At 39.7% G+C, this 12564-nt stretch overlaps 3 protein-coding genes across 3 annotated transcripts; 1 reads left to right on the forward strand and 2 right to left on the reverse strand.

Annotated features, from left to right (window-relative positions):
• Positions 1-5459: 5459 nt before the first annotated feature.
• HO133_003598 (uncharacterized protein) lies at positions 5460-5777 on the reverse strand (the record flags this gene model as incomplete). The annotated part of the gene is made up of 2 exons (XM_037294520.1): positions 5460-5549; positions 5604-5777. 2 exons carry the CDS (start codon positions 5775-5777, stop codon positions 5460-5462), a joined length of 264 nt encoding a protein of 87 aa, XP_037149208.1.
• Positions 5778-6275: 498 nt separating this feature from the next.
• HO133_003599 (uncharacterized protein) lies at positions 6276-6573 on the reverse strand (the record flags this gene model as incomplete). The annotated part of the gene is given in 2 exon segments (XM_037294521.1): positions 6276-6448; positions 6465-6573. The coding sequence occupies 2 exon segments, from the start codon at positions 6571-6573 to the stop codon at positions 6276-6278; spliced, it is 282 nt and encodes a 93-aa protein (XP_037149209.1).
• Positions 6574-11600: 5027 nt separating this feature from the next.
• On the forward strand, positions 11601-12207 carry HO133_003600 (uncharacterized protein; the record flags this gene model as incomplete). The annotated part of the gene is made up of 2 exons (XM_037294522.1): positions 11601-11763; positions 11786-12207. 2 exons carry the CDS (start codon positions 11601-11603, stop codon positions 12205-12207), a joined length of 585 nt encoding a protein of 194 aa, XP_037149210.1.
• Between the last annotated feature and the right edge of the window lie 357 nt (positions 12208-12564).

A 12564-nucleotide genomic window follows, 5' to 3' on the forward strand; every position in this document is an offset into this window, starting at 1 on the left:
AAAAAGAAGAAGAAGAAGAAGATACCTCGATTTAATAGTACTATCGCTAAATAAATTTAGTATATAAAGAAGGCGAAGAAATTAAATAGAAAGCTTAAATCTAAAGGTTATAAGATTATAAAGCTATAGCTATATAATAAACTCGATTATTAAGAAAGATCGTATTACTACTAGTAATTAAACGATTTTAAAAATTTATATTATCTATTTACTAGCGATTAAATTATTAGATAAAATAAGGCTATAAAAAAGAAATCTAATATTATTATTATAAATCCGTCTATAAGAATATAAGAGCGATTAAGAACTTAATAAAATTGAGTTAAATAGATAAAGGCTATTAATAAAGAAGTTAAGTCGACTAAGAAGAAAGTCTATATAATTATTAATACCCTTACTTCTACTTCTATTTCTATATTAATTAATATATTATTTAATAGATTAGATATCTTATTCTCGCTAACGTAAGATCTTTAATAATAGTAGTATAATTTATATTAATAGTAGTAATTTTAGCAGTAGTAATATTAGAGTTATTCACTCTATTAGCCTATACTTTAATAATCTTAAATCTTTCTCTTATAATAATACGCGTATACTTAGACTTAATTTATTTAGCCTCGCTTACTTAATCTAATTAAGCTATTATCTTATTTAGATATAGTTAATTAATCGTTCTTTAAAGCGCTTTAGCTATTAAGTAGTTCGATTTAAATAGAGAATAATATAGATAAACTGCGGAGGGCTTATTTTATCTAATAAATTTAGAGAAATCTTAGTAAAGAAGCGATCTTTATAGACGCTCTAAAAAAGATTAAAGTAGAGTTCTATATACTAAAGTAAATACGTTATATATCGCTTTCTAATTAAAAAGAGATAGAGGTTTTAAGAGAAATAATTATACGATTAAGAGATAAAATAAAGAACTTTATAAAAGTGCTACGGTTTTATACTATTATCTCTATAGAGAGAGCTAGTTATTAGCTATATACTTTTTTAAATACTCTTATTAAAGCTATTCTATTAAAAAATAAGATTATAAATAGAAGTAGTAAGAAGGTAGATAAGAAGGAGAACGAGGATAAGGAGGCCTAAATAGCTATATATCGAAATTTGAAAAATAAGATTTAATAATTAATAATTAGCGCCGGCCTCGTAAAAGTTATAAGAATCTTAAATATTTAATATATTTGAAATTAATTAATTATTATATAGTTCAAATTATTTAAATAATATAAAATTATAAGTTAAATATACGCTATAAGTTAATAAAAAAATTAAGAGAATCGATAGTATTTTAATATAGTAACGTTAGTTAAAAGAATTTCTTTTTTAAACTACGCTAAGATAAGACTTAAAACTCTATTCTTTAGATTTTCTCACTACTCGAATAATAGTTCTTATCTTCCTCGAATAACTCTTCTTTCTTCTTCTTATAATCGTTTATTAATATATCGATATAAGCGAAGTAGACTTTAATATAAACTTCTATATTATACGTCTATATAGCTAGCTTTAAGTATTATCTAAATAATATACCCTTCGCTAGCTTAAAATACCTCTTTAATTAAGTCTTAAAAATCGAAAAGAACTCTTTAATAAAATTAAAGTTCGGTGAATAAAGGGGTAAATATAAGAGTATAACGTTTTTATTTTTATATATTTATCTAATACTAGCGGTATAATATATAGAGTAATTATTTATAACGATAATCGATTTTAAATTAGAAAATGAATTATATCGAGAGAGAACTTCGTTTCTAAGAAATTACTTAAAATAAATATTATTAATATTATTTTAATAAATATAATAATAAAGAATTTTATCTAAGTAGTATATTAGTAAGATACTATAACGCTTAGAATATTTAATTAAGATCTAAATCGTAGATCGAATTCCGAAGGCTATATAGCCTCGCTTTCTCTATATTATATACTTATTAATAACGCTCTTATCTAAAAAGATAAGTATATTATAAATAAATTTACTAATTTTTAGAAAGTAATAATTATAATAGATTTATAAGCGTTTTAAGATCTTATAACGAAGACTCTTTTTACTAATCTTTATAAAGCGTAAAATCTTTAAGATCGTAAATACGCTTATTATTAGAACTAGCATAGATGCGATATTAGTATAAGTGAGATAGAACGAGAATAATAAGACTATCGAACTATGTATGTGGGAAGGAGATATAATATAATAGAGGATACCTTCGTTAAGGCTCGCTAGCCATAGAGCTAAGTAATGTATTAAGAGTACGCTCGTAATAGTACTCCTCTCTCTTAAATAGCCATAACCTTCATGGCTGATAGATCGGAGATATAGGCCTATTACTTATCTTATATCTTTAAATATTCATAGTCGATATAGGCCTTAGCTGAAGATAATTAAGATCTCGAAAATATAGCTATATCTTACTTACGTATTGATAAGATTCTTTAAATTCTTCTCCCGTCTAGTCTACTTGCCGTAGGCCTTCGAAAGAAGTAAATAATTTTATCATATATATATGTTTTGTGCTCACTGAAAATCCATAAAAATAAAGAACTTTTAATATTAGTATACTAGGTTAAATTAATATCTTTCTTTAACGGCGACGGCGATAATAATATTACGTTCCGGCGATTCCGCTAGCGCGTTATCTTACACTTTATTATAGCGTTAAAAAACTTTTAATTTAATAAGAATTCATAAAGAATTGAATAAATAATAATCGAAAAATAATTTGCCATACGATGGTTACCTAATTTCATATTTATAATAGAGAAGAAATCGATGAAATAATGCAATTTGATTAATTAAGGTCTTTCGAATCGAATCGAGTCGTAAGCGCTAAAACTCTAATTTAATATTAAGTGAGTTTCTTCATAGAATATCATATAGACGATATCGATAGAGGCTATCGACGGCGATAGTAAGATCCATAGATAACGCACTATGGCTTCGAAAGCTTTTTAGACATATAATAATAAGAGAAGTCTACTTAATAGGTTTAATATAAGGCTATTAATAAGCAATATAAGTCTAGAAAATCGATTTCCTAGCTATAAAAAAAGGAGGCTATTCTAACATCGAATAATTTTAATTCGTTTAAAAATACGATATCTAAAGTATTGCCGGGTCGCTCATAGAAAGCCCTAGCAACTAAGCTCGTATACTTCATCGACATTCATATCGGGTTCGAAGTATTTATTATGCTTTTATACATAAGCCCAGTTCTCATTTATAAGATCCTCTATCTTAGTAAGACTTAAACCCTCTATATTAAAAGTAAGGCGAGTTATAATCGAGTATTTACTCTTCTTTACGTTAGCCTCGGCCTTTACTTTTACATATTACTCCGCGAATCTTTAAGCCTTCTTTTCGGCGAATTCCTTAGCAGATTATTAATATTAAAGCTATATTCTCATAATACGTTTCTTTAATTTAGATATAGTTTAATCCCTTGCTAATAGATTCATTAAGTTACATAAACGGAGTTTCGATTTCTTTCGTATATCGTTTATCAGACTATTATTTCTAAAATTATATTTAATATATTTAATAAGATTATCGTAGAATTTAAGAAATAATTAACTTTCTTAACTTATTTTATCGTAAGTATATTAATAGGTTATCTTAAGAATAAATAAGAGTATCTTATATACGTTACTTAAATAATCTAGAAGATTATCGACTATAGAGTATAAGCGATATCGTTATCTAATAAATACGTGCTAACTAACTTCTCCTTTAAGTCTCGCTATAATATAGATAATTTTAAAAGCATTAATAGAGAAATAATCATTATTATAGATAAGCTTATCTCGAATTCTCATTTTCTAATTATTAAATAATATTAAATTAGTGTTTATAAAGATAGATAAATCTAATAGCCTTGAACTGAGTGGCTATCTAGTTTGTGATTATCGATTTACTTTAAATATCTTAAAATCTTATAGAGTAAGTAGTAATAAAGATAGAGGCGGAGGCGGAGTAGAGATATTAGGCGAGTTTTAATCTTATATCTTACTCGAAACTCTATAATATCGCTAATATAGGTCCTTAGTAGATAGAGATCGCTACACACGTGGTATATAAAGTTATAGCGAATTTAAAGGCGAATATCTCGTATATAAGTTTTCGTAAGTAAGATAGAGCTAACTACGATATATAGGAGATCGTAGCCTAGAGAGAGTATTCTTATATCGACGATATAAAGAGCGATATCTTAGTATTAATATAGGTGAATTTAAAGAATTTATAATATATTAAATATAGATAAGAACGAAGCGAAGAAGATAGGCGTAAAAATGGCGATTTTAGCTAAGTTTTCTTATAAAGATTTATTATAATATCGAATAGTATCTTAATCGAGTAAAATAGAGAGATCTCTAAAACTCCGATACTGTGAAAATATACGCGAGTTGAGAAAGGTAATAGATCTCTATATTAAGTGTTGAAATTTTATTTCTTCGCGGGGGTCTATAACACTCGTTTCTTAATTAATTAAGTTGTCGTAAAGACTATAAATACTCTAAATAGTATTCTTTCGAATAGTAGAAAGTTCGCCGAGGATCTATTAATTGATAATAAACTTTTTATAAAAAATGAAGCGGAGAAGGATTTCTTATATTCGATGTAGGGGAGTCGGTTTTTGATAAATTAGACTACCGTTGATGGTGTAGGTTATTTAATATAGATTATTTAATATAGATTCTTTCGAATAATAATAGAGTATCTATATAGTAGAAATACTCAGCGTTTTCTTTATCAGGCTCGATCGCTTACTTTAAGTAGAAAGTGAAAAAAATTCATTAATTCTCTTCGCCGGGCCGAGGGGGGTACGAAGGAGCCTTATTATAATATCAGAACCAGCATAGATGTGATACCAGTATAGGTGAGGTAGAACGAGGATAATAAGGCTACCGAACTATGTAGGTGGGAAGGAGGCATGATATAGTAGGAGATGCCTCCGCCAAGCCACTAGGCCATAGGGCTGAGTGGTGTGTCAAGGGTACGCTCGTAACACTACCCCCCCCTCTCAAATAGCCATGGCCCCCATGGCTGGTAGACCGGAGATGCACGCCCATTGCTTGCCCTGTGTCTCCAAACATCCATAGTCCGTGTAGGCCTCGACCGGAGACGATTTGCCGAGGTGTAGTGGTAGTAGTCGAAAACATCGGATCGCATGCTGGTCTTGACTGTGCTATCCATACCTGCCATACCCAAATTGTTCTACAGAGATCCTGGAGATGTAGCCATATCTTGCCTGCGTACCAGCAAGATTCTCCGAGTTCTTCTCCTTGCCCAGTCTTCTTGCCATCATCCTTCGGTAGAATTGAAGAAAATCCAACGCATGCATTCACCTCCAACACCTTTTGGCAGCCTGGCCTGGGAGCTTCACTGTAGATTTGCCCTGTGTCTCCCATGCTCTTGCCATCAAAAATCCATTCTCCGCTTCATTTCCTTTATCTCAACTCATAGCCATCTTGCTTCGTAGTGCTATCCATTGCATCCATCCGCCTTGTAAGCCTACCGCTTCGACTGCCGGTACCCCGTAGGCCTACCCGTCCTAAGCTGCCATAGCGAGTACTCAGCAGCCAATGACCTGACTGACATAGACCACTTCCGTAAACTCATGCACTTGTCGATTCGTAGGTGTGATAAAGAGGTAGGTGATAAGAATCGAATGTGTTGAATGCCATTTGGTAGCAGGCTCACTATGTGTGTTGTCGACATGCTCAGTGAAGAGGTCGAATCGTAGTCGTTTCGGGGCTGTTCCCGTCGCCATTGTAGCAGGCTCACTATGGTGTGGGGGGGTTTGTGACGATTTCTTTCTACTATCAATTCGCTAGTCGTACGAATGGTCCCTGTGCCTTATTTATCCCTCGCCCACAGTTTTGGCGAGGCCGTTCCGCTGTCACACTGTGCTCTTTGGAATCGAGTTACCCGTCTGGTGGGCTTACCCAGGGATACGATGGCTCAACTTGGTTTCTTGCCAAAGCCCCTGCCAGCGCATTTCTTTGAATTCGTCCGCTAATTCGAATGGAGTGTGTCCGATTGCATTTCTCTTCGCCGGGTATACGAAGGAGCCTTATTATAATGTCAGGACCAGCATAGGTGCGATACCAGTATGGGTGAGGTAGATCAAGGATAATAAGGCTACCGAACTATGTATGTAGGAAGGAGGCATGATATAGTAGGAGATGCCTCCGCCAAGGCCCGCTAGCCATAGGGCTGAGGGCTGAGTGGTGTGTCAAGGGTACGCTCGTAACACTACCCCCCCCTCTCAATAGCCATGGCCCCCATGGCTGGTAGACCGGAGATGCACGCCCATTGCTTGCCCTGTGTCTCCAAACATCCATAGTCCGTGTAGGCCTCGACCGGAGACGATTTGCCGAGGTGTAGCGGTAGCAGTCGAAAACATCGGATGATTTTTTTTTTGCCGGATCGCATGCTGGTCTTGACTGTGCCATACCTGCATTATCCTTCAGAGATCCTGGAGATATTGGCCATATCTTGCCTGCGTGCCAGCAAGATTCTCCGAGTTCTTCTCCTTGCCCAGTCTGCTTGCCATAGTCCTCCATTTTTTTTTTGCCTTCAACACCTACTGGCAGCCTGGCCTGGGAGCTTCACTGTAGATTTGCCCTATGTCTCCCATGCTCTTGCCATCAAGTCCATCAATAGAATTAAAGAAAATCCAACGCATACATTCACCTCCAACACCTTTTGGCAGCCTGGCCTGGGAGCTTCACTGTAGATTTGCCCTATATCTCCCATGCTCTTACTATCAAGTCCATTCTACATTCCATCCTTTATCTCAACTCTATCGATTCATAGATGTAGTAAAAAGATAGGTAATAAGAATTGAATATATTGAATGCCATTTGATAGCAGGCTTACTATATAAATACCGCATATGCTCTTATAGTAGGCTTACTATATATATTGTCGATATACTTAGTAAAGAGATCGAATCGTAATCGTTTTAAGGCTATTCCCGTCGCCATTATAGTAGGCTTACTATATGTATTATCGATATACTTAGTAAAGAGATTGAACGTTTACTGCTATTGTAGTAGACTTACTATATATGGGGTTTATAATAATTTCTTTCTATTATTAATTCGCTAGTCGTATGAATAATCTCTATATCTTATTTATTCCTCGCCTACTATTTTAGCGAGGCCGTTTCGCTATTTTATAAGACTCTTTAAAATCGAGTTACCCGTATAGTGGGCTTATCTAGAAATACGATGTCTCATCCATTTAAGGCGTCTTGACAAAGCTTCTATCAACGTATTTCTTTAAATTCGTCCGCTAATCCGAATAGAGTATGCCTGAATTACATTTCTCTTCGCCGAAGAGTATAAAGAAGTCTTATTATAATGTTAGAACTAGCATAAATACGATACTAGTATAGGTGAGATAGAATGAGGATAATAAGGCTATCGAACTATGTATGTGAAAAGGAGATATAATATGATAGGGAATACCTCCGCCAAGGCCCGCTAGCTATAGGGCTGAGTAATGTATTAAGGATACGCTCGTAATACTTATAATAAGATCGAATTAATCGAAAAGTTTATATTATATCTTATTTAAATATAATTACGACTTACTCTCGATAAAGGTTCTTAATTTAATTCTTACTACTTAAGATATCTTAAATAATCGCTCTCTCTTAGTTATAATAAACGCTATATAAATATTAAAGGCGAGAATATTATCGATAATATGATATACGATACTCTTTTTAATATCTTTAATAAAAGTAATAGAGATAATAATAAGTCTATTAACGATATAATATTAAATGCGATTCTTATAGACATCGGATAGTAGAGGAAACGATATTTTAGAGGCCTTCTATATATTAATAGAAGGCTCGATAAAAGAAATATTAAGAATTCTATATTAGCGAGTAATTCTAGTTTTAATTTAACGATAGCGAGGTATAAGGAGAGTTATAAGAATGATAATATGGTGGGCATGTCTATAGTAGGATTTTGGGTGAGGGGGGTGCTAGCCTCAATGCTAATTTTCTAGTTTCCCAATGATTACGAAAATAGGGGTAAGGAACAAGAAATTTCTGGAGGAGTGAAGGAACTTTCTGCTCCCGAAAACTGGATCGTGGCCCCAATCTGCTACCAAACAGAACGAATCGATTACTCCGGAAAGTATTTACCCTGGGCAGATTTCAGAGTCAGCGTCGCTGTTTTGAAGTAAAAATCCGAGGAATGAGATAAGTTTGGAGAGCAGAAAGAACCCTTCGCTGTCGGAACATGGCGTTTCACCCAAGTAAAAAGACAGTGCTGGGAGGTGAAGAAGCTTTCTTCTCCCGAAAAGATGGCCTGTGGCCCCGATTTGCTACCAAACAGGAAAGATTTTCTCGAACAGTACCACCGTTCTGCTTTTCCCGACTCTTTCTGCGTTGATACTATGGCTTCGAAGGCTAGCAGAAGGTCAAGGGACACGTTCCTTTGCTTGTTACGAACGTGTGAGGGTGCCCAAACCGCTTGTTCAAGGATTTGTACTCCCGTCTGGTTTCCATTTCTTCTGATACAGGCTGCGAAGTATGCTTTATGTTCATTCAAGCACGCGCAACGTCGCCCAGCTATTCCCTGGACCGGATATCCTCGTGACGGCCCTTGTTCGTTTTGCCAGTTGGGGCGAGTCTAAATCTGGGGGAAAAATGAAGGGAAGGGCCGTCATTCCTTCCGATGAGGAGCTTAACCTGTCTCCGTATACTCGTGAAGTCTTTGCTCTCCAGTATCGCCTACTGTCTGTGGTTCAGCACCGCGGCACCAGAGCGTATTGGTCACTAGACGACCATAGCTAACTAGCATCATCCGCGATGTGGACCAATCTATTCTGCGGGATAGATGAGGCTGCAGTTACGCCATATATCTTATTCTGGGCCAGAGTGGACGAGAACGTAGCGGCGGAATCACCAACGGACGATGAAATGGCCTCGACGGATTAGAAGGAGTCTGAAAAGGGGAAGAAAGTACACGGGGAGTGATTCCAACCGCGCTACTTCTTTGGGCTGCTGCCCCTTGACTGAAAGCAATTTTTCCGAGGCACATGCTCGCGACTCGGCAAAGACTGGGGATTCTCCAAGGTTTGAGACCGTTGAGACCAGTTCAGATCCTATATATTTAGCCAACTTAGGGGGTTTTCTCGCTTCTACATTTAGGGTCCAGCACGAGGATCGCATGTCGCCCCGATATAGTATGGGATTGTTCGCAGCGCAAATGGCGGCTTTGGAACACGCCTTTAGCACCTTTCTTCGGCCCAATGACCCCTACAGCCATTGTATTGCTTCTAGTTTTCTTCGAGTGTTTACTTTCAATTGCGATGGAGCAATTTTCTCGGTATCGTAGAGAAAGACCATGGCTAGCCAACGATCGCTACCTGACATTAAAATGTTCTCTCCTCCGAGCTCTAGCACTACGATTATGCACAACCCTCTACGGCAGCCCCAACCATGCATCCTGCGAGTATTTATCGCACGGCGATGGCCTGTCCAGTGGCTACACCGGCATCGGAAGTACCGACCGAAAAGACCATCTCTTCGCACGACCTCTGACCTGGCGACCGCCAGACATCACCAGTGTACAGTGGGACAACAGAGTGGCCCTGCCGATCATTCGATTAAACGCTAAGTTGATCCAACGATGCCTCCACGGCCCCTACTGAGGCCAGCCCCAAGTCTTTTGCAAATTAGCCCTACTGCCTCTACGGGACAATTTCCAGCGACCCAAGCCACTACCTCGATTCCGCCCGCACGGGCGACATGATCCAAAGAGCTTGTGTCTCAGCCCTGGCGGAGGCCACTCCCGCTCCGGCGACAACAACAACCGCCTCCTGTCCGTCCTCTACGCGCGCGACTCCGACATCGACAACAGAGTCCGCCGGCAGATCGCCCATCTGTGGACTCGAAACCGCAGACGGCGACATCGTCCCCGGCGCCAGGAGTGAATGGGCCGGTGTCGATGATACGGCCTCTTCGACGGGATCTGCCGGAGCTGGGCAACGGTGCGCCGAATGGTCCGGAGTGCGGGCGCTATTGTTGGGGCCCCGGCGGGCCTTGCGATGGGGCGGGCGGATGCTGGGCATTGCTGATTGCGTGGCAGGGGGTTGGGAGTGCTTTTTTTTACCGGGAGGTGTAAAGTGCCGTATCGGTCATCTGATCTGCTTTCTTCTGGGCAGGAAGGGCGGGAGCTGGTGGCAGCTGCTGCAAGCAGGGTTCCGAATTCGACGAATAATGTCTCCGTCGGCAACGATTCGATGACTGAGGGTGCTTCGACAGCCGACTTGGCGTGTCCGTGTAACTGTACCTATGTATCCAGAGCATGCTGTAGGTCAGCAACGGGCACTGTGCACGAAGCGCCGGCGTCGAAGCTGGGGATACTAGAAGCGCCGAATTCGAGTCTCGTTTGTGATGGTACGACGGGTCGGTTCCGGTCGAATTGGTTGGACAGAGCATTGTTGAGGTTGTAGGGATGTCGGGAACATGTACTTGAGTTTGGACGTTGCTAGGCAACTGTAAATATCCACTTCGCTCTTTTACGGATCCATTGAATTAGTCCACAATGCTATACCAAACCGCAACAACCGCATCGAGATCCACCACATCAGAATACTCCCCATTCAACCCCTTGTCCCCCTGCTATCCCATCCACTGGCAGGGTTCAATAATCCGGAGTTCCCAACCGAACATGAAAAAGTCCCATATCTAACCCATCGCACTTCAACAACAGGAATGCCCACAAGAAAAGATTCGATTTTGCAACTATTCTTCTTAACAAGGTCTAAAACCTTGCAGCTGAAACTTTTATCGTAAAGGCTGTCGCTCCAAAATTATTGTGTTGCGAAAAGAGCCATTTTTGATGTCCTGCCAAGACTTATCGAACCCAAGGCGCCAGTGGATGGGATACGCACGCTGGAGCAATAAGATTGCAAATCCAAAAGACCCGTAAGCCGTCGCGGCGACGTCATCATCGCTGTCGTCAAGCACTCAGCGCGCGGCGCAGTGCATAGCCGCCGTGCAGAGGGATGTGCCGCCGAAGGAGCTTGGAGCCGGCGAAGAAGGGGCCTATCTGACGAACAATTGGTAGTGGAATGGGGCCCTCAGATTAGCGGGTTTGGGATGAGGAAGCAAGCTATCCGAGCCCATTCAGAAATATGTGGCTGTTTGAGTGTTGTAAGCGTCCATCGACAGGCTTGTGTCGAGATGATAAAGCTTGGCGCGTACATGGATGGTCCAAGAAAGCCAGGCAGTTTAGGATGGAGAACTGTTTCAGTAGTGTTATATTGACCCGTCGGATGAGCATGAAACGTGGAAGGAATGGTTCTCTCGTGATCGCCATCACACCACCCTTATTTTTTCCTACCATTAAGCGAAACCCATGATGGGAAGTTTTCAAAGAAAACGAGTCCTGACCCCAAGCACAACCTTTTCAAAGCGATAGGAAATGTATTTGTGCAACCACCTCCTCGGGGTCTAAGCACACCACCATACTCAACTGCTCACGGCTCTTCGCCAAAATCGTCCGTCCCCGCGGATCTTTAGGTGGATCCCGATCGCACCCAGATATATATCCGAAACATGGCCGCGACTATCGATATGAAACCAATCGTGAATTATGTGAAACAGATTGATCCCTTTGGAGTTGAAACACCCCCACAGGACATTCACATCGTCAGGTCTGGAATTTTCAGGATTCGAGTGGATCCAGTAGTGGGTGGATGTATGCTGGTACCCGAACAGAGTAAGTGGCACACGAGGGATAGGATCCTCCGTTGCGGTGACGCCTCTCCATGCTTCTCGCGACGCCGTGATGGACGTGGCAGCATTTACAGGGTTCGAGTTCGGGGACGTGAACTTTGTCCATTTTGTGAAATCTGAGGCCCAGCTTTGCTGGGACTTGGAGCCGCGGAAGAAAAGGACAATGAGCTTGCTACTGTGGGAAATGGCGATGAAACCTGGTGCAATTGGCAGAAATCCTTATTGTTCCTTTTCCGCAGGATCTTTATGTTGTACCGTGGTCATCAAAACGGGCGGTATCCTTCCATTAGATATCGTCATGTACTCCCCCTTTTCCACATCTGGACAACTGCCTGCTGGCACCTTTGAAAAACTATCACCAGAGCACTTCAGCAGACCACCCGTCGAGTTATTATTGCCGGGCAAGTACGAAGCGGCTGCAGAGTGAAAAAGGAAGCGAAAACTGTCCAGTAAGCTTTGGTCTATGCCTCTTTCTTCCGCCGGGTCCTGACAGGTGTGAAACGGAGGAATCCCAGATCGCAGTCTTCCGGGTCATCACCGCAGTGTGTTGTAACTGATACACTGCAAGCGACGACAAAACAGATCAAAAGGAGGAATGGTCTTGTTGCGAAAGAAAGGTACATTATCAGGGGAATCTTCAGAAAGATGAGAAAGGCAAGACCCGTCAATCGTGGTCGCTTTGCAGCGATGTACGTAGCAACGGATTCCTGCAGCCAGTCAAGATGTTGCAAGCAGAAGGCTTTCTTTCCACGCACACAGATGTGTGTAAGGACATTTCGTCATT

This window comes from Letharia lupina (genome assembly GCF_014066315.1).
Source record: "Letharia lupina isolate WasteWater1 chromosome Unknown contig_18, whole genome shotgun sequence".
Classification (NCBI taxonomy): domain Eukaryota; kingdom Fungi; phylum Ascomycota; class Lecanoromycetes; order Lecanorales; family Parmeliaceae; genus Letharia; species Letharia lupina.